The 25998-nt window shown below is 39.5% G+C and overlaps 1 protein-coding gene across 2 annotated transcripts; it reads left to right on the top strand.

The window, feature by feature from the left end:
* Positions 1–86: 86 nt before the first annotated feature.
* Positions 87–25680, top strand: pacsin2 (protein kinase C and casein kinase substrate in neurons 2). Of its 2 annotated transcripts, none has more exons than XM_046071701.1 (10): positions 87–137; positions 10713–10804; positions 11047–11203; positions 12409–12644; positions 14709–14864; positions 15152–15327; positions 15501–15621; positions 19008–19138; positions 23525–23706; positions 23788–25680. In XM_046071701.1, exons 2-10 carry the CDS (start codon positions 10748–10750, stop codon positions 23898–23900), a joined length of 1329 nt encoding a protein of 442 aa, XP_045927657.1. In that variant the 5' UTR covers positions 87–137; positions 10713–10747; the 3' UTR covers positions 23901–25680. The 2 variants fall into 2 exon arrangements, with proteins under 2 accessions (XP_045927657.1, XP_045927656.1); XM_046071700.1 differs by lacking the exon at positions 87–137 and adding an exon at positions 22208–22360 and having other exon boundaries at positions 10709–10804.
* Positions 25681–25998: the final 318 nt, after the last annotated feature.

Here is a 25998-nt window from a genome sequence, read left to right as displayed (position 1 = left end):
ACAAGAGTGTCAGTCAGTCAATCGATGGTGCCGCTGCTGAGCAGAAAAACGGTTGACAAGATTTGGAAATTGGCACCAACAAGAGAATTTAGTCTTCGGTTAAACATAAATCCCCAAGAGGAATAAACCTGTGCCAGGTGAGCTTAAACTAAGACTTTTACGGTGTACCGTTGAACTTTTTTACTAAAGGGGCTGTGGCTAATTCGCTACCATCAGAGCTAGCGTTAGGGGGCTAACGTTAAAGTTAACTTACTTCCCGATGGGAGTACGTTAACTTAAGTCGTTGCTGTGTTGGTCATAAGAACGTAATTTAAATAAAGTAAATGCTACAATAAGGTAAAATAGTGGTCGCACGGGTCTAATAGGATCTAAAATTGAGGTTTAACGAGTTCACCATTGACGGAATGTAAGTTATAACACGTTTCACACACAGTAACAATATTTCAGGATATTAAAAGTCCGAAGACTTAAGCTAACGTTAGTACCGTTAGGTCGTTGTTTTACAAAATGCTTAACGTTACTGTAGTGAAGTAATGTCGCAGTTGGTTGTTGGACCAGGTTAATTCATGTTGTTTCCTCGAGGCGTATTACCCCAGCTGTCCAGCTTTCAGGGGGTATGTATTGATAAAGGGCGGGGCAGGTTTCGCAAGTACAGATAACTCTCTGGTCCTGCCTGGTATTGCTTACAACATTATATTATACTTTTGTCATTTTCTGTGGAGAGAAATGGCTCAGTTACTGCTGGCTGCCAGTTTCGTTATGGGCTGCACGTCCTCTGTGCTTTAATTTGCGCAGTGCAAGTTAGCTGCCAAGTTCAGTCCTGACTCCTGTAACGTTACTGTACATTCGATCCACGTTACATGTACAGAAAGAAATGTTAGCTTTCAGGGCGTTTGGGGGGGGTTATACTTAGTATAATTTACTGTCAAATCCTTGTTAACAGAAAGAAGCAAGTAATAAGGAACCTGGCCTTCCTTCCAGCCAGTAGTGATGATACTGACATGAGTCAGTGGAAGTTATCAGTCATGCAGCTGGAGTATTTAGACATGGTGACAGTATACCTATATATGTGTGGTTTGTGTTTGTTTGGGGAGTAGTGTTGTCAGGGTAAAGCAGTAGTGAAAGCTCTGTGAGAAGGCTGCTGGTTCCTTATTTCTGGGGTGGCCATGTGAACTGATTGCTAGTCAGAGAACCAAGCTAAACTTAGAGTGGGTATTCCAATTCAGGCTGAAGCCACTGCTCTCCATTTAGAGGGATCTTTTTTTTATTGGTGTATTCTCCCAAGAGCACACATGAAGCAGTGACAGGGATATGAGCCATTGTCAAGCAGATTTTAATTATGTAATATGTTTAACCTGTTCATATGAGTGGACATAAACTACTCCCACCATCGCACCAAAGCTAGAATCCAAGTATCTGTTAAGACATAAAGTAAGAAAGTTTTCTATGCTTCACTGCATTAATCGCAGATCTCATATTGACTGGTTCCCTTGTCGCATATGTGAATATTCAGTGATGATAAGCTGAATATGCTTAGGTTTTGGACTGTTTGTCAGACAAAATAAGAAATATGAAGAAGTCAGCTGTCGCTTTTTTTTTTTTTTTTTCTTCTATTTTCTGATTTTGTAGACCAAATATAAATCAATTTATTAAGAAAATTAAAGCTGAAACAATTAGTCAAGAAACAGAAAATTATTTTGCAACAATTTTGCTATTATATTTTTTCACTTTTCAAGCTAATATGCCAAATATATGCTTGAACTAGCATAGCACCAGCTCGATTATTTTTATCATGTTTTGGTTTTATATCATTATAAACTGAATATCTTTTGGTTTTTGGACTATTGGTTGGAGAAAACAATGCATTGGAAGTTATAGTGGGCATGTTTCTGATACTTCATAGACTAAATGATGAATTGGGAAAACAGTCTGCAGATGCATCTATGATGAAAATAGCTCTTAGTTGCTGCCCTTATTCACGGGCCTCCTGGTTATTGTAAATACAATAAAGCAGCTCCAGAAAGTTTCAAATGCTGAAATCAAGTTGTGGGGTCCTCTGTGATCTCTGTCTTTGTGAGAGAATTGTTTTCAAGGCCCCTTCCTGAAAGGTCTGCAGCTTTAAATGTATCACATGAGACACAAATCTGCATGCAGGACAGGGGTTTCCACAGGAAAAAGTGCCCGCCGGTGACGTCAGAATCTCCCATTCCCTGTCATGTAATACTGAATTTCCCTCCATTATGTTCATCTCTATGCTGCTGGCGTGTCCAGTGGAAAATGCCTGAAAGTGTGGAACAAACGGCATTGTTTCTCCCTGACCATGGAGCAAGGGGTTTGTGAGCTGGTGGACTGGTCAGTTATGTTGAGCTACAGTTGACCTAGTGTTGATGGACCAATGGTTTCATTGTCTGGTGTTTTGTAGCCTACTAGCCACAGTATGAAGCTCTGGTAGTGATCTCTATAAAGGCTGGATAGGTGGGAGTGTGTAATCGAGAGGCTCCACATTCGAAAGGCCATATTCCTGTGAGATCAGCAGTGCTGTGCAGCTGCTGAGCTCACACAGTGGGAAGGAGGGCATAGGTGATTGACTGACAGGGAAAGAAAATTAAGGTCATGACCTGTGATTGCTATGGAAACTTTTGACCTTCAAGCTAGTGTACAAGTGTGCAACTAGAGAGAAAGTAGCAAAGGAATGATTTTATTTTTTTTTCTCATAGCCCAGTCGGGATTTAGCAATGTCCTGCTGTGAAACCGCAATATTGCTGGGATAGATCAGCTCAGCTGCCTCAGAGATATTGCAGGCGTTTTATGCAACAAAAGAAGGAAATGGAAACTGAAAAAAGTCACCCGTTGTCACATAAGCAATTTCCATGTGATTAAGGCATCGGCAGTACAGCAGTTTTTAAGCCTGTTTGTAATGTAATAATCATAAGCAAGTTGAGTGTTGGTTTGTTTAGTTTAGTTTTAAGTTCAAGAAATAGTCAGTAGAGCTAGAACTAACGAAATTTTATTTGCTATGGATTAATCTGATTACTGATTTCCTGGATTAATTGTTTTGTCTATAAAATGTCAAAATGCTGAAAATGTGCATAGCAATTCATAAAGCAAAGATCTTCACTTTAGATCTGCAACAATTAGTTAATTTATTTGATAGAAAATCGACAGAAAATGAATCTGCAATTATCTCAATCGATTATTTGTTTAAGTAGTTTTTAAGCCAAAATGCCAAAAATTCTCTGGTTGTAACATGTCCGATATAAATATTTGCTGTTTTATATAATTGTAAACTGAGTATCCTTTGGTTTTTGACTGTTGGTTGGACAAAACAAGACATTTGAAGATTTTAATAAGGAAAATGTGACTAATTCTTTAAGCTGAAATGATCAGCAGAAACACCTGACCAGTTGTGTTTTTCCTGAACCAAAAAAACAGCTGGGAAAAAAGGGATAAGTCAGTTCTTCCTGTATTTAAAATCTGGAGAAGTAAGTCATGGATTCTCATTTAGACAAATCCTGTAAGCAGTGTGGGTTCTTGCTTACGACAAACATGCAGACGAGGCTGGGAGCTCTCAATATTTAGCAGGAAACTAAATATGACACAGCGGCCCTCAGGATAACTCCACTTACTGTGCACACATTTCCCATGTCTAGCAGTTATTGATTAGTAGGCAAGCCAGATGGAGGTAGAATGACAAGTTGAGCTTGTATGACATTAGTTTGCAGACGTCCTTGCCATAGTCTGTAGATAAGAGTTTGTTCTGAAGTGACCTTGCTAAATCACAAAAGTTTGCTCCCACATCCATCTGGATCAAATGTACTCAAAAAAGGTGATATATGAAGTCTGTGAACAGTGAAAGCCCAGGTTGGTTTCCTGGCGCTCTGATAATATTTTTCACCCTCTAACATAAACACAGCTTCAGGGCAGGTATGCGTGTGCCTGTCAGTCGTGTATGAGCTCATCTCTGCCGTCTGTGCATCCTGTTGTTCCCTGCTCCTCAGCTCCATTCATGACACGGTTTCTGTGTGACAACCCCCAGAGCACTCTAAGAAGCGTAAAACAGAGTGAATGGTGGTTTGTGGGAAAGAAAATTGTACACAAGGGCTTGCCATCTCACCAACATTTTGCACACCCTGTCTCTATCTTTGGTTGTTCCCATCTCTTATTTTCCCCTCCCTGGGCTGGTTGCAAAGGTTATTGGTATCTCATGTGTCTGTAGCTTAGACATCACTCTTGTCGTCTCGTATCCAGAAGCATAGTACAGTATCTTTCATGTGCTTTTAATAACACACATGGTCACCTCTTGCTTTCCTCAATACCCCCCCCCCCCCCCCCCCCCCCCCCCCCCCCCCCCCCCCCCCCCCAGTGTGGGAACTTGCTTAACATGCCAAGGTTCAGTTTAGGCATGGTAGCGGTGAGGAATGCATTTGTTCACTTCTATCTTAAGGCTGTTGTCAGAAACCCAAGTAGCGCATGCTCAGTACATTTACTTATCAGACTTTAGGGGATATCATTGTTGTGTTTGATTACGTAATCATTAAGCCTGTAAGCTAATAACCTAAGCTAAGTTTCTGCAGCCTGGATAAAATCATGCATTTGTTTGCAAGAGTGACTTTTTGTTTGTCACTAGAAATTGAGATGACAAAAACACAACGCCAGATAGTAATTTCTACATATTACGTTCACTGCAGTTTCTCCTCATTCCTGCGTGGGTTTTTTTGCTTGTGTATAGCAGCATAGTTTGTCTACTCTAGAATGGTAGATTAAGTGGACTTCAGACCTTGACATACTCAGCAGCATTGTTTACAGTTCTGGGTCAAGCCACGTTCAATTGTTTAACATGGTCCTAATGTCCTACAGAGCCAAGGGTGTGCAGGCGGTTGTTCCTGTTTGCTGTTGATGACATCAGGCCTGGGAAATAGTTTTTGAGATGAAGGAATTCCCAATACATTGTTGTGGCTTAACATTTTCCATAGGGTCTTTGTCCTTATGTTTTAATTTATTAAGTCATTCTCAAAAAGTGCTTGTGTGTATATCTTCTAAAAGTATTGTCACGTTATTAATAAGTAAAGAAAAAAGTAATTTTGTTTCTGGAAATCTGAGACCTTACTTGGTAGCCTGGCATCGCGTGATTAATTCGCAAATGCGTATTAGTCTGGAACCTCTCAGTTCATTTTCATTTTCCAAGGGTTATCAGTGGGCGCAAACATGTGATGTAGAGCTGAGCGACTCATGCAACTTGGGGTGGTGCTTGGTACATTTTCAAGCAGGGAAATAAACTGCAGCCTGGTCGCAAACATATCTGAAAACATTTGAGGCAGGAAATGTGCAATGCAGTAACAGAATCTTGATTCATATTTGATCAGCACTGCCTTGTTTGAATGTTTGTTTCGTGACCTTGATGCATTACGCTGGACAGTCTGTGGCAAGTCTTTAAGCAATCAGAGCAGCTAAACCTTTCAAATCTGGACCCGTAGGCGTGACACTCCTCTGTCAGTTATCCTTTCAAACCCGCCCATATTGTGATTGGCCCGACCAGATCCAGGACTGGTGGAAATCTGACTTAATAGGAGGCGTATCTATCAGGCAAAAAAAAAATATGATGTTGGCAGATTTGTCTGGTTCCCAGGCTACTTAGGAAAGGAAAGGAGGAACATGTAGCTGATTAAAGTTGTAATTTGTTTAAACATATTTTAGGTATTATATTTGGGTGTCACTTTACATTACAGCACAGTAATAACATGCTAATAGTGTTTTTGTATCAGACTTGGACTCGAACATGTACGGCTGAACTGTCCTTAAATAGGTACTGTGCATGCGCAACTCAAAACAAAGATCAAATTGAAGTGAGATGCTTCAGTCTGTAGCTAAAACAGAGCGTTCAATGTGTACGGTTAAAAGAGGTGCTGCAGCAATGTGCAGACAAAAATATGGTGTTTTTCGAAAATTAATTATTTCTGGTACAACCCCTAAATAAGATTTTGAACCTGAAGTGAGCATAATATGACATTTAACAGTAGGTAAATCTGGGACTGAAATATATGTAAAAGGGTAATAAGGAGCCAAAAACAAAGTGTATTAATGGGAAAACACATTTAAACATGGCAATGATGGAAAAACTATTTAGTAATATTATAGGAATATTTCGGCAACTATATGATAACTTTCTAATAACAAAATGGTTTTATCAGTGGAATATTTGAATTTTTAAAAACTGGTAATATGGTGACATTTATGGTTTAATAATGAGGTAATATAGGCAGATTTTTTTCACAATATTATATGCTATGATCAGCATAATATCTTCATTATCATGTGAAAAACGTCAAAATTATAATGCTAAAATTCATCAAAAAACGTTCCCTTTTGTTTCAAGGTAATACTGTACAAATTATATGTTTGCTGTGACCTGTTACCTAGAAATACCTGCCATGAATCAAGGCTGCAAAATGCTAAACTACTTATTTGGTTTCGGCCTCCTATTACATTGTTACATAAGTTTCAGTCTAATATTACCCAGTTATAACCATTGTTAATACCAAGCTAGTAACTGGTTATTACCTTGGAAAGTACATGGTATAACTTAATTATGTCTTCATTATCAAACTATTAGCTCAGTATTAGCATGTTATTACCAAGCTGTAATTTAAAGTGCTACCAAAATTTGTGCATAGTAGCTTTTGATGTCAGAAAACTTGTTGCCATGTTTAGAGTAGATATTTTTGGCTCGTTCCATGTGTCCCTCTCTCGTGCTGCAGCAGAGATTGGTGAATGAAGAATATGGACAGCTGGTGGGGGAATGCAGGAGGGACAAGAGGAGAGCACTGGCCTGGATAATGTGTAATTTTTCATGCTGTGAAATAGGCTCCTTTTTTATTACACACACACCTCGAAATTTGTCTTCTCTGTATTCCCTCTAAAGTCCCTTCTCTTTAAATATTTTTGTCTCAAGAAAAAACATAACATTATCTTCAATATAAAGCTACTGAGTCAAAAATGTTATGACTCAGTGTATTGTTGTAGTATTTGATGCATACAAGATGCTCTATGCACACAATTGTGACAATCATTCATGAGGAAGTTGAGTAAAATAAAACGTGTGGTTTTCTCTAGAGATGGTTACAGACAACATCTGTTCGTGTGTAACTGGCTCTGTGTGCAATGTGCATGTGTGTTTGGCCGTTTGACTGACCTGATTGTAAACTACAAACACAGTTAAAGGGAGGATTGTTCCCAAGCTAGCAATGACCACAGAGCTTCCCTCTGTGCACGTCCTGCCCTGGAGGACACGGGCCACTGACCATTGACCATTGACCAACACACACACATGCACACACTAAACACCAGCCCTCATCCTCTCGCTGTCTCGCTCAACTGAAAGAGGCCCTGTGTGTTCATACTTGGCAATAAAATGCATCTTGTGTGAACTGATCACAAGTGGACAGCTCCATATTAGAGATGGGTAGGTTCTGGTAGATGTTATTGATGTTTGAAATGAGTGTAACTGACTATCAGAGTAGTAGTAGTCTAAAAAGTGAGAGTGAGTGACGGAGAGGAAGATTTTAGTGTCTTCATTTGGCCACTTTTTAATCGGTATCAGTGAAAGGATGTGCAACAAGTACGAAGATATTGCTCTACAGAAATGTGAATAATATATGGTTGCTCACACACACCGTATTTCATAAATGTTTGATTATAGGTAATTTTATTGACTGCATTATTTCTTGTGTCTTCTTTGTACAAATTTTATTCTGAGTGACGTTTTCTGTTTAAAGTTAACATATTTGCTGTTGGTTTTATGATTCTGACTAAGGCTAACAATTATTTTCATTATCAAAAATTATTTCTCCATAAAAAGTTTTAAAAAAGGTGACTAAGGTGACTTGTTTTGTCAAACTGTCCAATCTAAAAAGAGAATAAGCTGCAACCTAGGATGCGGTAATATGGCCAAAAATGTTATCACAATAAAAACATTTTATATCATTCAATATTGATAATTATCACGATATGTCAAATCTTTATTTCTTTCTTTCAGATTTTTGCTCCTGAGTGAAAATTGAAGAAACCAGATGGTTAATTATGTTGTGAAACACTTGACGCCAAACAGTAGATCACTTCAACAAATCTGACGTAGAACATTCAAAACTATTATGATAGAATCTTTTTCAACAAATATGCTGGGGCGTGGGGGGTTGTGGGTATATTTCTATTTCTAGTAGTCTAGGGTATTTCTTATTTCACCATTTTAATTCTACTTCATTCTCCACCTTATTTTAGTGTTTACTCAGTTCTCTTTTCCCCACACACCACATACCTACACCTGTCCTGCAAACACATTGCCCCGCCTCTTAATGTATCTGTCTTCCTGTATGTGTCTGCTCTGCGGGCTTCAGCAGTACTTTTTATAAAGTCGCCGAAAGGAAAGTCATCATTTCCACCCTCAATTAGTTTTTACAGCAGCAGGTGTGCCACATTTGGAGGAGACTTGTTAGTGATGAATCAAAGCCAACGTGGTACAGAATGACATCTGCACTGGTGTGTTCACTGTCACCATACCCGGTCCATGCTTGTAAAATATCCACCCTGTCCACGTCTTGCAACGTAATAGATAACATCTGTCTTTGTTTCTCTGCAAAATGGTAAAATGGGTCACCAAATGTACCTCGGCGGCCTGCCCAAGTAAAGTCTATTTGTGAGAACCACTGATATTGATACCCGTATTGCCTCAAAAGCCCTGTATCAGTTGGGCTCTAGTCTGCAGGTTGTGTGTACTGTGAACACATGGCTCTCTGAACAGATTACTAGTATTTTGAGCTCTTCATATATACATTTTAGTCTGTTAAATAATGACCATCACTAGTTCCATCCATCGTCAACCGCTTATCCTGCGGTCACCAGTCCATCGCAGGGCCACACATAGATGAACAAACACTCACGCTCACACCTAAGGACAATTTAGGGTTACCAATCAACCTAGCCTGCATGTCTTTGGACGGTGGGAGGAAGCCGGAGCACCCGGAGAGAACCCACGCAGACACGGGGAGAACATGCAAATTCCACACAGAAAGGCCGGCGCAACTCACGACCTTCTTGCTTTGAGGCGACAGTGCTAACCACTGCATCACCGTGCCGCCCGCCATCACTAGTTGTTGGCATCAATTAATCTAATCTTAAATAACAAATTGTTTTAGCTCTATTGAATTCAAATATGTCTCCATCCTAGTAGTCATTTCAGTTTTAGAGGGGCAATTGAATGCGAGCTGGAAAGTAAAATCCGATCTTTAGCGGTCACTCGAGATGCATTTTAGACGAGTTCTGATTCCTGCAGTCTGTCTCAGCCGGACGTAACTACAATCTGAATATATATGGTTACAAGATACTAGATCTGAACAGGGCCAGTCAGTCTGTCGAGAGAGGAGATGCTCCAGGCTGATGGAGAACGGAGGAGACGGGTGAGCGTGCAGGAAGAGGATGGAGGAGAGGAATAAAGAGAGACTGTTTGGAGGGCTGTTTAGTCTGAAATGATGGACGTGACGAGAGAAGAGGGGGGAGGAGGGTAACAGAGGACTGACTGTGGTACCCGTCTAAAGGAAACGGAAGCTGCCCGCTGTGTGCTTCTTAACAGTTTCTTTTTTTCTATCTCTGTCAGAATAACACACACACATATAGTTTAGCTGAGACTCGGTGTACCGCCAGCAACCACTGTGGTTTCAGTTTGTTACAGAAGTGGATGAAAACACCCACCTGCTGCATATATTATCAAACCAGATCACACACTTTCACTGCCTTTGCCCTTCCTTTGTATTTCTGTATCAGTTTTCTTCTCACTCACAGTATTCACCCTCTCATCAGCGTCTGGGTCCACAGCTTTAATATCCAAAGAATGTTGTTGTGGCAGAATGATAAATTTGCCTTGATGTTGTTGTCCTCCAGCTGTTAGAGCACATAGAAAGAGCGCGAGTTGGGGTGTAACGACCTGAATTAAAAGGTGTTTCTCTTTATGAATATGTTTAATAACTCTGTCTTTGATGTTGGCTCATTTCATTTGAGAACCTTAGCCAAAAATAATGACAATGCTTGCCGTATTTAATTTAATTTGTATATTTCGCTCACAAAATTATGTTTTTATTGTAACAATGATTCTACTGTAGGAGCAGAAACATGGAACTCCTGCTTACTACACTTACAGTTTAGTGATTTTTTTTTTTATTTTTTTTTTTTAATTCATTATTTTGTCATCACAGTGTCAAATCCTTACATTTGAGAAGCTAGAAACATCACGTTTTGGACAGTGTTCCCAGACAAAACAGTTGTTTGATTATCAAAATAGTTAGCGATTAATTATCTGCCAAACGACTAATCAAGTAATTGACTAATTGTTTAACCTCTAATTGAAAGCTACATTGATATAAAATAAATAAATTATAGTAAATGGCAAATACAGTGGGTTTTACATTACCTACCTATTCTTTTGGGTCAGTATTATTTTGTAAATCTGTAACCAGCAAATTGTTTAGATTTTTACCTGATAAATGACTAAAATTATTAATAGTTTATTTTTATAGTTAATGTTCTCTGTTAAACAAAAGATTAACTGACCGGTCATGATATGATATTAACTTCTGTTACTAGTATTTAACATTTGTAGCAATGAGCTAAGAGGGTGTTTTAATCACTTTCATTCACTGACACTTTGTTTTTATGTGTTTTTCTAGGCCTTACACACTGATTGGAACTCAGGGCAGCAACGATGTCAGGCACCTATGATGACTCCATGATCGATGTCTCCAGTGACAGCTTCTGGGAGGTGAGACGCATGGATTCCTTCCTAAAAACCTAAATCCAGGATCAGTTGCTTAAAGCTGCTGTGTTGAGATGACATTTACGTCTCAGCAGCAACTGGTCTATCTTAAGGAAATAAATAAACTCCACTCAACATCTTTAAGAAATCTAGTGCGACCCTAGCCACAACTTTTTTTTTTGACCTAGTTTCTACGTCCTCTTCAACTTTTTCAACTATCTTTCTGTGTCTCTTTTGCCGGTTCTCAGATTGGTAACTACAAGCGAACAGTGAAACGGGTAGACGATGGACACAGACTCTGTAATGATTTGATGAACTGTCTCCATGAGCGGTCACGTATTGAAAAGTCGTACGCACAGCAACTCTCAGAATGGGGGAAGCGCTGGCGGCAACTCATAGAAAAAGGTAAGAATATAAAAAAACTCAAGCTTTATATTAAATTGTATATAGCAGTTTTTATTTCAAGAGTTAGTACATAGTTTAATATTGACAAAAAGATATTATTTTAGTAGTCATAGTAAACTATTCTTAACTCTCTTAGGGATAATTAATTAACGGAAATCAAATCCTGGTTCTCTTGCAACTTCCTCAAACTTAACAGTGACAAAACCGAGGTTCTCCTCGTTGGCACCAAATCCACTTTGACTAAATCTGACAGTTTTTCTCTTACCATTGACAACTCCACAGTTTCCCTCTCCCCTCAGGTCAGGAGTCTGGGTGTGATCCTCGACAGCACACTTTCATTTCAAGCTCACATTAATAATATAGCTCGGTCTGCATACTTCCATTTACGTAACATTAATCGCCTCCATCTCTCTCATCCACTAGTACAGCCATTCTCGTTCACCGACAGGTCACATCCCGCAATGATTATTGTAATTCTTTTCTCGTTGGTCTTCCTCTCAAATCCATACATAAACTTCAACTGGCCATATCATCAGCAGAACCCCTTACATTAATCATATCACTCCTGTCCTTCAGCAGATTCATTGGCATTGGCAGTTAAATACCGCATTGATTTTAAAACTCTGCTCCTGACCTTCAAGGCAATTCATAACCTCGCTCCTCGGTACCTCACTGACTTCCTTCATATTAACACCCGCACCCATACTCTTAGGTCTTCTTCTTCTATTCACCTCACTGTACCTCTTGCTCGTTTGACCACCATGTGGTTCAGAGCCTTCAGCCGCTCTGCCCCTCGTCTCTGGAACTCTCTTCCACCAGACATCCGCAACATTGACTCACTTTCCATTTTTAAATCCCGCCTGAAAACACATCTTTTTAATTTGGCATATCCCACGTGATCACTCTTTCTCAGTCTTTGTTTCCAGTTGTTATGTACCCTGATTTTATGCACTGTAATTATAGTTGTTAATTTTATCGATTATTGCTGTACTGTTTTATTATGTTTTGTGAGGTGACCTTGAGTGTTCGGAAAGGCGCCTATAAATTAAATGTACTATTATTATTATTATCATTATTATTATTATTATTAAACCACAAGACTGTACTGACTGTTGTATTGGTATCCTATCTGAAAACAGATATTTTTCCATAATCCCAGAGAGTGTGACTTTCACAGACAGACAGGTAAATAACTCTTTCCTCAGGCCCTCAGTATGGTACGTTGGAACGGGCCTGGTCCGCTCTGTGCACGGAGGCGGAGAAGGTTAGCGAGCTCCACATGGAGGTGAAAGCAGCACTGATGGGAGAAGACTACGAGAAGCTGAAAAACTGGCAGAGAGACGCCTACCACAAACAGATGATTGGCGGCTTCAAAGAGACTAAAGAGGCTGAGGACGGCTTCCGCAAGGCTCAGAAACCCTGGGCAAAGAAACTTAAAGAGGTGTGGATTTCAAAAATTATTTTTAAGCAATTCATATCAAATGTGTTTTAAAGTGTAAACAGCTAAGCAGTTACCACAAGCAAATCATTTTTCAATTCACTGATGACAGCCATGACTATCAATTTTACCCTTCAGTTCACAAGATTACATTTTCCTGACGATGATTGTTTCCCCTCAGTGACTACCTGCTTGCCTAACAACAGCAGAGCAGAACAACAATTGCAACATCTTGATCTTGAATATGAAGCTATTGCCAAACATTAGCCAAAGTGTGCCAAGGTGGCAGCCAGTTACTAGATCCTGTAGTTAGCGGTGGGGAATATGGCCCATATTGTTGACAGTATGACAAAATACTGAAAAATATTTTTGGTTTGAAACTCACAATAGCTGTTGCGCTCTCCTCGGGGGATTTTTGGCTCTCCTCATACTCAACCTGGTTTCTGCTTGAGGTGGTGAAATAAGTTTGTTGTATGGCCCCCTTTTGTTGTCTTGTTGCACTTCTGATATCGCACACCCCTACCTGTATTCTTTGACTGTCAGTAAAAGGGAAGGAAACACCGAGGGCTTGCAGGGAGACTGGCACCTCTTAGTTCAAAGTCAGGTCAATGTATTTCCTACTACTGCTTTCATTGTAGCAGCCTCTTTACTTGGCAGTACACGCATTCCTTTCTGTTTCTGTGCATGCTTAAAAGAGCGTGCCCAGGCAAGTATTTGTGTGTTCAATGCCACTGAATGTTTTGCAACCCCACGCTCTGCCCCCCCCATTTCCTCTGTGTGTGACATCACCAGGGGGTGGTGACATCCTGGCCTTTTTCATTGAGCAGGGACAGAACAATTCAGTTTTGTAGCTATAGTGATTTATTGATTGACCAAACAGACAGACAGGGACAAGTAGTAGAGGGCAGAGAGGAAATTAGGCTAATTAATTGGTCTAGAAAATGAATAGCTGACGTGGGTGACATCCAATATGTCATTAACAGACACATACATGCTAATTTGAATACAGTATTTGACTCATAGTCCTAAACCCTTTTTTTGTGGATTAACACAAATAAATCAACATGCAACTGCCTGTTATTTCAAATTTGAGAGGTGGACATGCTGCTGTCCTTGTATTCTAAGTGTCCTCTACTCATGCCCTCGTGGTTAGCTCAATAGGGACATGGCTGCTCTGGCCTTGGCCCAAGTTACACTGGGCACTCTTCCAATATCATATATGAGTTTGCTTCCTCAATTCCTATCTGCTGGAGTTTAAATATAAACACAGTGATAGGGGAGTGGGTAATTACTGTTTTAACAAATGCATCACATAAAAGGCATCAGTGTTTCCATGTTTCCTTCCCTCACATGAGTTGGTTACTATATATTAGGGCTGCACAATTAATTGAAATATTATCGAATTCGCAAATGCCTAAGTGCAATATCCAAATCGTGGAAGCTGCAATTTATTTAGGTAAAATGTGTGACAAAACAGCTTTATAATGAAGTTCTGTAGTGCTGCAGGGACACCCCGGCCTGCAAATCTTGTTCTCCAGATGTAAGAAAACATGTTTGTTGGGTACAGACCCCAGCAAACGTTCATTCCCACTAATTGTGAATCATATCGCAAATCTGTCAAAATAATTGCAATGTGATTCTTTTTCATATTGTACAATCCTACTGTATATGAAGTGTGAAATTGTCTTGCCTCCTGAGAAATGACACACACAGAAGTGAACATGTGTCATCAACCTCACTAACAAAGAGAAAATCAAATTCCCTCAAAGACTTTTAACATGGATGCACATTTTGGGAACAGATGGATATGTTTAAGATATTTTACAACAATAATCTTATTAGAATATGTTAATATTGTTATTTGATTAAAAATAGAATACTTTTTGTGACTGACTTTGGCCAATATTGCACAACTTAATCTAAAAAAGTTGTAACTAATGCTTAAATCCCTCAGTTAGACACCAGTTGTTGATTGCTCTTTCTACACCTCCACAGTTAGTTTGTTCTAAGTTACCAAACAAGGCTGCTGCCATTGCCTGTATTTTATTTTATTGTTTGAATCTACAGATGGAGACGGTGAAGAAGGCTTATCACACTGCCTGCAAAGAAGAGAAGCTGGCAGCCAGCAGGGAGACTAACAGCAAAATGGAGAACAACAACAACCCTGACGCCCAAAAGAAGCTCCAGGAAAAGGTTGAAAAGTGTCAGCAGGAGGTGCAGAAGGTAGGGCTTCCTTTGGAAAAAGGCTAGGTTGGGTGGCAAGATTGTGTTGTACGTGATGAGGGTGCAATATGATGGAGGTCCAAACTTTAAATGTAAAATCTAAATTATAGTTGAAACTAAGAACCTGTGTCTTTTGGACATTTAATTTATAACCTGAGTAAGAGCCGTAGTCTGCTAAAAAGACATGGGCACCATCAGAGATTGTGTTGGATTTTTGAGATTTATCATCAGGAGTTCATACTTTTTAATGTGTTTTAATTGTCACATCATTCCTCCCTTTTTCCCAGACTAAAGAACGCTATGAGAAATCCCTCGAAGAACTCGACAAGTTGACCCCTCAGTATATGGAGAACATGGAGCAGGTGTTTGAGCAGTGGCAGCAGTTTGAAGACAAACGCATCCGCTTCTTCAAAGAGCTGCTGCTGGAGGTTAAACAGCACCTGGATCTCTCAGCCAATCACAGGTCAGACATAGGAAATCATTACTAAAAAGGTTGTTCTTTTCTAAGCACTGATCAGACCGCCCATTTATTGTATGAATGCATAAATGAAGCTAATGCAGCTGATGAACAGTGCCGTAAGATGCTTGAGACTTCAGGTATCACCTTGAAAATAATGTTCAATATTGTCTCCATAGATTCCAGACGATCTACCATACGCTGGAAGACACAATCTCTGCAACTGATGCTGAAGAGGACCTGAAGTGGTTCCGGTCCAATCAAGGCCCTGGCATGCCAATGAACTGGCCCCAATTTGAGGTACTAGATCCTCGATTTATACTAATATAAAAAGTATGTTTGATAGCCACCCAGAGTAGCTCTCAAAGGGTTCCAAAAAGGTTTACATGTCACAGACCCACAAACAGACACACATTAGGTCACAGTCCCTCACTTTATTTAATCACATGAACTCTTAAGGAAGGATTATTGTTGTTGCTGGCTTGATGACATAGAGCAGAGGTCACAAATAGGCTGACCGCGGTCCGGATCCAGACCCAGCCGCTGTCCTCTCCGGACCGCGACCTACAGCCGATTTATTATTGAAACTTACTACCTCGTGACGGAGCGTTTCTATTTTAACCCGCACAGCTTTTCTAGCATTTACTGTACTGGTTTAGCGGACCAGGAAACTCACAGACCATTCCGATGTGCATTCCGATGTTTGCGAGTCGAGTCCGCGAGATTAACCAGAGATTTTTTGGAAACACACACAAATTGAGGAGACCAAAGGGAAAAGAGATTTCACAAGACTTTTAATCAAGAGTGTACAGAGTTTTACATGTACATTCCTCCCACGGGCAGTTCAACACCAGAATCTCTCATAGATCTCCAATGCTTGCTGGCAGGAGAAACTAGAGCTCACGTTTCTCACTGAACAAGAGAAAGTAAGAGTGGTAGCTCTGTAAGAGGGAATGAAAGAGAAAAGGAGGCATTACAGTTGTTCATTTATTATGATGTGTTGAGTGTTTATTATAAAGTTGGTTAAGACTACACTTCACTTCAAGCTACACTTTTTATTTCATTTTTTCTAACAAAAAAAAATAGGCACTTTATTTTAGTTTACTTAAATTTAGAATTTATTATTAGAGTAGTTATTATTTATTATCCCTCCAGTTTGACGTGAAAACTGATATTATTTGATTTGACAGTCCGTTGTTGACTAAAAACATATGTTGATACAACTATACGTTATGGTACTGAAAGATAACACAAGTTAGTCGTTTTGATGTTCCGGACTTTTGCTTCAGGAAATCTTCTCTAACTAGACCTCTTTGAATTCTAATTGAATACCCCTGACATAGAGTAAAAGTCCTTATATATTATTTAGTGAGCTAATTATGAATGAAATAAAGTCCTTACTAGTCTTGAGATGCCATTATCTCCTCTTAAGGACCACTGGTGCTCTCCCAGGCCCAACTGTGAGAACTACCAGTCAAGACAATACCGGAATTGGACTAAAAATCATGCTGAAGATGTTTAAATAAAAAAATGTCAAGGGCAGCACTGCCATAGTTTTTTGCAATGTTACCATACCATGTAGCCCAAGCAGGAGTTATAGCCCAGTGTAAATTTTGTCATTGAAGTATGCTGTTTGGCAGCATTGGTGGAAATAAATCTTTCCTCATCTGTCAGAGTGACATTGACAGGGATGTAGTTTATGTCATCTTCCCAACAGGCGGCCAAATAAGAAGAAGAAAAGGGGAAAGCACAGAAAAGCTGCATGCGCTTGCAATAATACAATTTATAATCCTGTTGAGTGCTCTTGCAGTTACAGCTGTTCCAATGTCTTCTTCCACTTCGATCATCACCGGGCCGTTTTTGTTTCCACTTGGTTTTTGGAAGGCTTTTTAAGAAACAAATAAATCTTTTCTGACAAGATACACACACACACACACACACACACACGTGTGAGACATAACCTGTCAGACAGCTCCCATAGGGTAGATATCCAAATATCCAAATGAAACAAATGAATAATTAACTCAATGTCAAAGATAAATGTCTGGCTCTTTAGTGTATGTGGTTTCATGATAGATATTGGAAATTTCCAGGATCATTCAATTAAGTAAATCATTGTGAACGTAGGTCTGATTCACCAAAAATAAAAGCCAGTCATGTGTGTTGGGGGGGGTGTGGGGGGGGGGGGGGGGTATAACTATATCTGTATACCAAAAGATATTTTCCTCTCTGTAACTGTGTTACCACTCTCCCTGCTAAGCCTCTGGAAGAGGGAAGACTCCTTGGTGCTGTGTTTCTTTCTGCAGGTGATGGATGCTGTACATGGTTGTCTCTCATTTTTATCAGGTCTATATTACTATATAAACACAAATGCATGTACATGTAACAGCCTGAGAAATGTTTGTTAGGTTGTTAAAGGACCAATCTGTAAAATAATTTGCTGTTCTAAGTCATTGCTGCATCCACATACTAACATGTTTGCAGTTTACAGTGTTTACGCTATGGTCAGTTTTAGGATTAGATTGTTGTCCGCATTAACCCTGTTCTACACCTGCTTTCCTTTCCCCATGTCTGACAGAATTTGGACTGTTCAAATCTTCACTCCTTTAAGACAAGGTCCATTGTAGTGAGTTCTGCATGGGAGGGCTGTTCTTCTCACAACAGCCATGTGTGGGGGGGAATGGGGGGGGGGGGTTCCAATAGCACCCTCACTCTTTACAGTTTCCATTTGTGTTTGTGTTTGAGGTGAGTTTGTTTGTGTCTAAACTTGTATTTAAGTTTCAAAGAATATTAATGAGACAAAGATGATCGTGGTACATGAAGACGCCACATGACTCTACCCGCTATAGTATGTTCATGAAAATGTGTGGCTTATTCACCTCTGTTCCCTTTACCTGGTAACTACAGGGTGTTTACATACCTTTTCCTGGATATACCTTACTCTGTTCTTTCTAACCTTTGAACTCTGACCCCTCAGTGACTGGCCCCCTCATAATTCTATCCATGTGAACCCTGCAGTACGTCACGTGATGCGACCATAGCACAGCACTGTCAGAGTCTCAGAGGTCATGAGCCAGACCGAAAGACCTTTGATCTTTAAAAGTTTGAGGGGTCAGACAAACTTTTAGGAAAGTTCTGAGGTCATACATACAAAGGGGGGCGGTACGACTCCTGTCTGGGTTTTTTAAATTTATTTGGGACATGAATCTCCAACACAAAATTGATATCAAACTAAATCATTGTGAATGTAGGTCTGCTTCACCAAAAAAATATTTTCCTCTCTGTAACTGTGCTGCTGTTATGGTACCGTCTCTCCACTCTCCCTACTGAGCCTCAGGGGGAGGGGAGACTCGTTGGTGCTGCTTTTCTTTCAAGAGGTGATGGATGCTGTTCATGGTTGTGTCTATCACTTTATCAGGCCTACACTGTACTATATAAACACACATGCATGTACAGCTTCAAATTCCAGAGTCAGTGTAACAGGCTGAGAAGGTTTCTGGACTGTGTTGTATGTGTGTGTGTGTATATTGCTGTGCACATGCCTGTTACTTGTTCTCCCAGTATTACCTGTGAAGGCATGTTTTTGAACCAAGCTGAAGTTGCCAGATTTGGCACAGTTGTAGATGTAATACTGGACTCTAAAGTGTGTGTGTTTGTGTGTGTGTGTCTCTATGTGTGTCTACCAGGACTGGTCCGTAGACCTGAACCGAACCCTCAGCAGACGAGAAAAGAAGAAGCCATCCGAGGGTGTAACACTGACAGGCATCAGTCAAACTGGGTCAGACCAGCCTGTTCAGCCTGCCAAGACCAGCATCAGGTAGATAGTTGATCACTTACTGACTCACTTTTTCTGGTTCTAACAAACACACAGAAAACTGAGCATCTGTTCGAAATGCACGCACACACACAAACACACTAACTGACTCTCTGTCTTCCTCATCCAATCTCCCCACATCAGTGATAATCCAGCACGCCGCACATTGCGTCTTCCCCTTCAGGAATGCTTGTAAAACGTTACATAAGGAGTAGCTCCGGGAGTGACGCCTAGTTGTACGTCCAATACCGTGGTAACTGTAAACATTTTGTTGGGAAAGAAAGTATCCCCGTGAGACAACAGTCTGCTGGTACATAGTTGAAAGCAAGCCAAAAAGTAATGTGGAACTATTACTCACATACACCAAGACCTTTTATAGCATGAATATTGGTACTGGAAAGTTCAAAAAATGTGTAGGATTAGTGTTCAAGTCGAACACCTGCAACTGGATTTAGCAGGTTTGTGATTAACCAGAAGATTAAAAGAAACTTCGGCTAAATAATTTACCCTCTGATGATTTAATGAAATTAGACTGCTCTTTCTAGGTTTAGAACCACTTCATGTTTGATTGGCAGTTTTTAATAACAGCAACGTAATCTTTCTAATCCAAGATAAGATAAGAACTTCATCATCCTTGTAAAGAAATGTGTCTTTGCTGTTGTGGCAACAGCACCAAAGACATAACAGTGGTTCATGACAACGACAACAAACAGCTGATTAATGTAAAAACTTGCGTCCATCATTATGGTGAAAAAGCACATCACACAGTCAGTATACAGAGACACATTTGCAAAGATGCGTGTTTGGTTTCTGGAAAATGAGTTTTTCTCAGCATTGTTGAGCTAATTGTAGAAGTTGTTACGTGTGTTATACTTATTGTTCAGTATTTCAAGCAAGGTTAGCTGTGATTATCCTGTCCTCTGTTTGGCCTTACATCTTCACATTCCTTTGCAGCTTGGTAATAAGGTTCCCTTATTTTAATTTGCAAAACACCTGCCGTCGCCCCTTATCCAAACATCAGTAGGAATATGTGTGTATGCAGACATCATGAGAGCTCTAGAAGAGTGTGTAGAGGAGTCAACGAAGGGAATGTCAGGGACGAGAAGTATTTGACCTCTGAACTTGGGAAAGTTAACTGCTGTGTGACTGCCTCTCCCCCAACCAGCATTTACAGCGCATTGTTTTCCTGTCGTTTCCTACAACTACGGGCGAGACTGGTGAATTTTTTTGTCTCGATAGGTTTAATCGGAAGCAATTTTGTATTATCATTCTATAGTCACAGAGCACTGACTTCAAAAACAGACTTCACAGTGAAGGTCAGTGACTTATCTTGATTGTAGTTTTTTATCAGCATCAGAAGGCCAGACCTCATTCGTAAACATATCCTTGCCCTTTATTATTTTTCCCCTATTTGTTGTCTGAAGCTTGAATGAACATGGTTTCAGCAGCCACAGCATAATACAACTCTTCGAATACTTGGGTTTATATAGTTATATGGTCGGGTTGGTTTGTTGACTGAAACCATACAAAGTTACATTGTGCCTCTAGAGCAGTGCTTGGTATTATAACTCCTCAGGCTCAACTCGAGAGCATGGCATGACTATGCAAACAAAGGTGTTCACAATTCTCACAACTGGGCCAACTGATAACTACTGCTGTTCATGGTCTATTAATTCTGTAAACAAGGAGTAGAGACCCTGTGTTTCCTCTGATACAGGTGGAAGGCTAGTGTAAGTTTTTGTTCCTTGATGTGAAAAATGATAATGGTAGGAAGTAAAGAGCACTCATGTGACTACTTCAGAAACATATTGCACATACCGAGAGCTGTGTGTTTAATGTGTCACTCAGGAAGTGTCATGTTGATGTTTCTATAGCTTTATACTGACACCTGTGGATTGTATTTGGAGCACTTAAGTCAAAACAATACTTTTCTATCTGTGTTTAGACTAAAACAGTTGTTTTGTTGACCGATTTGTAATGTCTTGTTGATTTCACCCATGCTTATTATTACATTGAAATACATAATTACGGAGTCATCTCTCTTGAAACAAAACAAACAAAACCACCCTCTTAGTTACTGTAGCTTATTCACAGACGAGGCATACAAAAGCAGCCTTCTAATTTCTAGACGGCAACCAAGCTGAAGATTTAATATGTTGAAAGTTAGCAAGCTAGTTAATTAAGCTAATGTTAGCTCCACGAGTTGGTTAAAAACTCCCTTTTTGGTTGACTTTGTAATCTCTCCAGCTAAAATAAAAGTCCTCACCAATGGATAACTCTTACTGAAATGAACAATCACATTTGTTCTTGTATTGCGGTGATGAGCTAATTAGTATGATAATGAAAAATATATGATCACATTCTCATTTCTTTCTAACGTATGACATATTTGAACAAACAGACGGCCGATGTTAGACGTATGCTTTATTGGTTGCATTTTCAAACACTGTTTCCATTTCAATGTTAAATACCAGAGAAAATGCTTTTTGGATGATGACTAACTAATGAGTTGGTAAATGTAACGTTATCTCGGATAAGGGGTTGGCAGGAAAAAGCTGCTAACGTTACCCTACTGTGTGTGATAGCATCCTGGACCAGCTTTCAGATAGGAAATACATGTAAAAGGGATATTTTTAAAAGTAAAAATGTAGTTGGCTAGCTAATGAAACTGCTCCTTGGCCTAGGAAGTAGCTAATATAGTATGTAGTAAACCCGTAAGCCGGGTATACTAACATTTGCATTGAAACAGCTAAACACAATGTTAAATCCGTTTTTGTTTATCAAAAGGTCTAAAAAAAAAAAAAAAAGACACCGTCCTCTAAACTCTTTAGAAACCGTATCGGTCTTATAGCAGCCCCGTGCAAACTGCTTCGACATGTGCTGAAATCCAAAGCTGGACAGGTCTGCCGTGCTGCATCACAACGGTTAAAAACACACAACACAACTATCAACATCAACCTAGCCGGGCTTCATTACTCTTTGGAATTTGTCCACAGGTCATGTATGTCACAGGTGTGTCTTTATTTGTGTGCATGTCAACAACCCATCTCTCACTGTGTCCCATGTTGTCAGCCTGACTGTACCTACTAAAACAGCACCAGTGGGCTCAAACCCCTTTGAAGATGAAGAAGAGGAGGAGGAGGCAGAGGAGGAGGAGGAGAAGATGGTCGTGGAGCAGCAGCCCACAGTCAACCACATCAGTGTGAATAAAGAGGAAAAAAAAATGTTGGTGAACAGGAGAAAACTCCGCCCACCTACAACCTCCCCCGCCTTTTCTGTTTTCTATCTTTGTTGGACCGCATCCCGTCTATCTATCTTTCATGGATCGCCGCGTCTCTTGCCATTTCTTTATCTTAACGCCCTTCTTCTTCGTAACCCTCTCTCCTCCCTCAGGTGTCAGGTTATCGTGTTGCTCTGCATGGTCACTGAAATGGCACTTCACACAAAGCCCAATGTGTGTCTGTCCTTCACTCCTAACAGTGCCATGTCTCGCTGAACATTAAATGTCATGAGCATGGGGGCACGTGTCTCTGCTGTGGGAAATCCAATATGTTTCTGTCTTACAGTCAGATCTGAATATTGACCCATTTGTGATATATTGGTCTTTTATATGAGATAATTAACTGGCTGTATGGCATCAAAAGAAGTCCAAATACAAATATATAAAAAGAACAATTAAGATACAACTATGTTAATTCAACCTTAGGCGTAAATCATCTCAAATATTTACTTAATTGCAGAAGACAAAAGCCGGTAAAGTAGTAAATTTGCAATAAAACAGGTCTGACTGTAAATCCTTTATGTATGTGCGGATGTGCCTTTACTGTTTTTCAGCTTTGTAACTCTGTCAGAGCCAGGTTCTCTCTGGTGTTTAGGTGGCTCCCTCTGTTGGCAGTTCAGGTTAAACTCCAATCATGCATTCACAACAATGATTTGTCTTGCCTGGTCTCATGTTGCTGTATTTTGTGTATTATGTGGTATGTGGTCATGTTGTTTTGTTGCATTGCCGTCCCTCAGCATTGTGTGCACTCTCACTTGACGCTCTTGATCTTAAAGTAGCATAAAAGTGACTTAAATCGGTTGTCATGCTGCCTGAACCAAATGCTTGCTTTGTAGCATGTTTTTTTTTTTTACTTTATTTAGAACTGAAAGAGGAATGTTTTCAGGATAAATCACAAAGCTGCCCCTGGATTTGGAGATGCACTTTTGGCCTTTTGTGTTTTGACTTTACTTTATGTAGATTTATGTTTATTTTTCCCACTTCTCTAACTTTTTTACTTTTGTCCCTGCTTACGCCGTTATATGCCGGGATTGTCCTGTTGATGCATAAGGTCCTGAGATGAACATGAAAATACATTTTCTAAGCAGCTCTTTTGTCTGTCCATCTAGTGCGAGCAGTGTGGAGAAGACTCCAGACTGGTCAGATGAAGACACAGGCGGTAACCCTTTCTCCGCCAATGGAGATGGGAATCCATTCGAAGATGAGCCAGGTTCTCCAGTCGTATCTGTACCTGTTAAAGCCCTGTATGACTACGAAGGACAGGAGCAAGATGAGCTAAGCTTCAAAGCAGGTAAATACAAGGAACAATTCTGACATTTCCTAGTAGGTTTCTGGAATACAAATAATCACCCATCCCTCCTTTTTTTCCCAGGGGAGGAGTTCACCAAAATTGGCGAAGAAGATGATCAGGGTTGGTGCAAAGGCCGGCTCAAGAATGGACAAACAGGCCTCTATCCTGCTAACTATGTGGAAGACATCCAGTAATGAATTATGACAGTTGAATAAATGTGAAGAAAGTGAAATGTTTTGTGAAATGACTGTACAGCTGGAAGCGAGAGGCCTCTGCCTTATTTTCAACCCTTTTCTCCTTGTTGGTGAAGACTGCACTGGTGTGTGAGAAGGACAGAGAAGAGAAGTTGCAGATTATGAAAGGACTACTTGAGATAGTTTTGCTTGCCACAGATCGGCCCTCATAGAAAGTACAAAGATGGAAATTAACCACGACTTTCCAGGTGATTCCAGGAGAGGAAGATCACAGAGAACAATTGCTGTCAGTGGAAGATATGTTATGTTACTTAGAATCCCATTTATGCTGTTACAAAAATAATAGCTTTTCAAGTATATATTAGATAAGATTAAATGAGATGTATGTGTGAATTTGTATTCTGTTTAAACAAAACACTGGGATGGCAAATCGTCTAGTGACGTTACATGCAGCCTTAAAATACAAGCCACTATGGATTCATTAAGGGAGATGACCCTCAAAATAACCATAATGATCTGTTTTAGGTTTGAAACCATTTCTGCCTGTTAGAATCCAGTCCATAAATGTTAAATGTTTGATTTTATTTGGACAAGACCAGCTTTTTGTCAGATTTTACTTGATTTTAAACTAGTGCTTATATTGTTCTGTCATTTCTTTCAGGGTTTTGTTTTTTTCCATTCAGTTCCTTAACTGTTCTGGTTATTTTATAAGGAATGATAAAGATCAGTAGAGCCTTATCCTGACATACTCTTCATTTAGTTCACAGTGGGTAGGTCCCTCTAGTCACTGCTGTTGAATGTATATTCACTGATTGTATTTTCTCACTTATTGATTGTACACTTTTGCTGATGTTGATGAGGTATTTGCAGCCACTGATCCATTAACCCCCTGAACAACTGTCCTCAAGCTTTTCACACACATCTCTCTACTTTCTGATTGGAGATTGTGATACTATGAGATATTTTTCACACAACACTGAACATTTTTCACAAAAGTTTATCTCACTTGAATCTCCATGTTTTAATTCTCGGTTCTTGTTAAATGTAAAGCTATGGGAGAATATTTTAGTGTGTTTCAGGGTTTTTTGTTTGTTTTTAAAAAAATATATATTACAAGTTATAGCAATAAAACCACAGCCAACTATGGCCTTGCATACATGCATGTATATAGCCTGGATGAAACATATTAGAACAAATTAAGCATCGAGATCAGATGGTATGTAGTTGGAAATTGATGATTTTTAATTTATGACGCCAGAAGTGCTTTTGTTCTGCTCTTGTTAGAATGCTGTGACTGAGAATCAGTTTGTATAGTAATTGAATATTTTATGGCAAATATCCCTCAAATCTGTTATTTTATATTTGTAAATATGATTATTTTTTCCCTTCACAGAGGGCCATGCTCACTGAATTAAGCAACAAAGACCATTACATTCAGTTATGACATGAATGGACATACCTGATTCCATGAGCTTAACACGTGTTTGTCATCAAGTATTTTGTCGGCTTGCATTTTTGCAGAAATTTACTGCTGGTATTTCTCTTGTGCAGGCTCCAAATTCATTGCCTGGTGAAATCGATGAAATCATTGAAAAAAATAATTTGAAAAAGCTATTTGATGCCTTTAATTGCTGCACAAGAGTAAGATGAATTTTTGTTGTCTTTGAAAATTAGATAAAGTAGATGTCTTGCCATGTTTTCACGGCACACTGTCATCAAAGCACAGCAAGGTATGTAAAAATGTCCCACAACATAATAAATAAATTTATTGGGAAAAATATTTTGTCTTTGTCTCCAGTACTAACATTTTCTTTTCACTTATGATGTCAAAGTATTTACTGTATCTCAAAAAGCGGATTTGTGTTCACGTAAAGATCCTTAAAACGTTTTGAATATAGTTATATTATTTACTTTTTTGTATTTAGCTTACACTTTTTATCCAAAGCGACTTCGACTTAGAGTTGCTATATACAGTGGGTACGGAAAGTATTCAGACCCCTTTAAATTTTTCACTCTGTTTCATTGCAGCCATTTTCCAAAAATCAAAAAAGTTCATTTTATTTCTCAGTAATGTACACTCAGCACCCCATCTTGACAG

This window comes from Micropterus dolomieu, linkage group LG16 (assembly GCF_021292245.1).
Source record: "Micropterus dolomieu isolate WLL.071019.BEF.003 ecotype Adirondacks linkage group LG16, ASM2129224v1, whole genome shotgun sequence".
NCBI classification, from domain to species: Eukaryota; Metazoa; Chordata; class Actinopteri; order Centrarchiformes; family Centrarchidae; genus Micropterus; species Micropterus dolomieu.
This window is presented reverse-complemented; position numbering and strand designations above follow the sequence as displayed.

Excerpts from the sequence above, each read along its gene's own strand:
- pacsin2 (XM_046071700.1), top strand. The coding sequence starts at position 10,748 with ATGTCAGGCACCTATGATGACTCCATGATCGATGTCTCCAGTGACAGC. Across the intron at positions 15,328-15,500 it reads GATCTCTCAGCCAATCACAG|ATTCCAGACGATCTACCATA; the intron begins GTCAGACATAGG and ends TTGTCTCCATAG. Across the intron at positions 22,361-23,524 it reads AATAAAGAGGAAAAAAAAAT|TGCGAGCAGTGTGGAGAAGA; the intron begins GTTGGTGAACAG and ends CTGTCCATCTAG.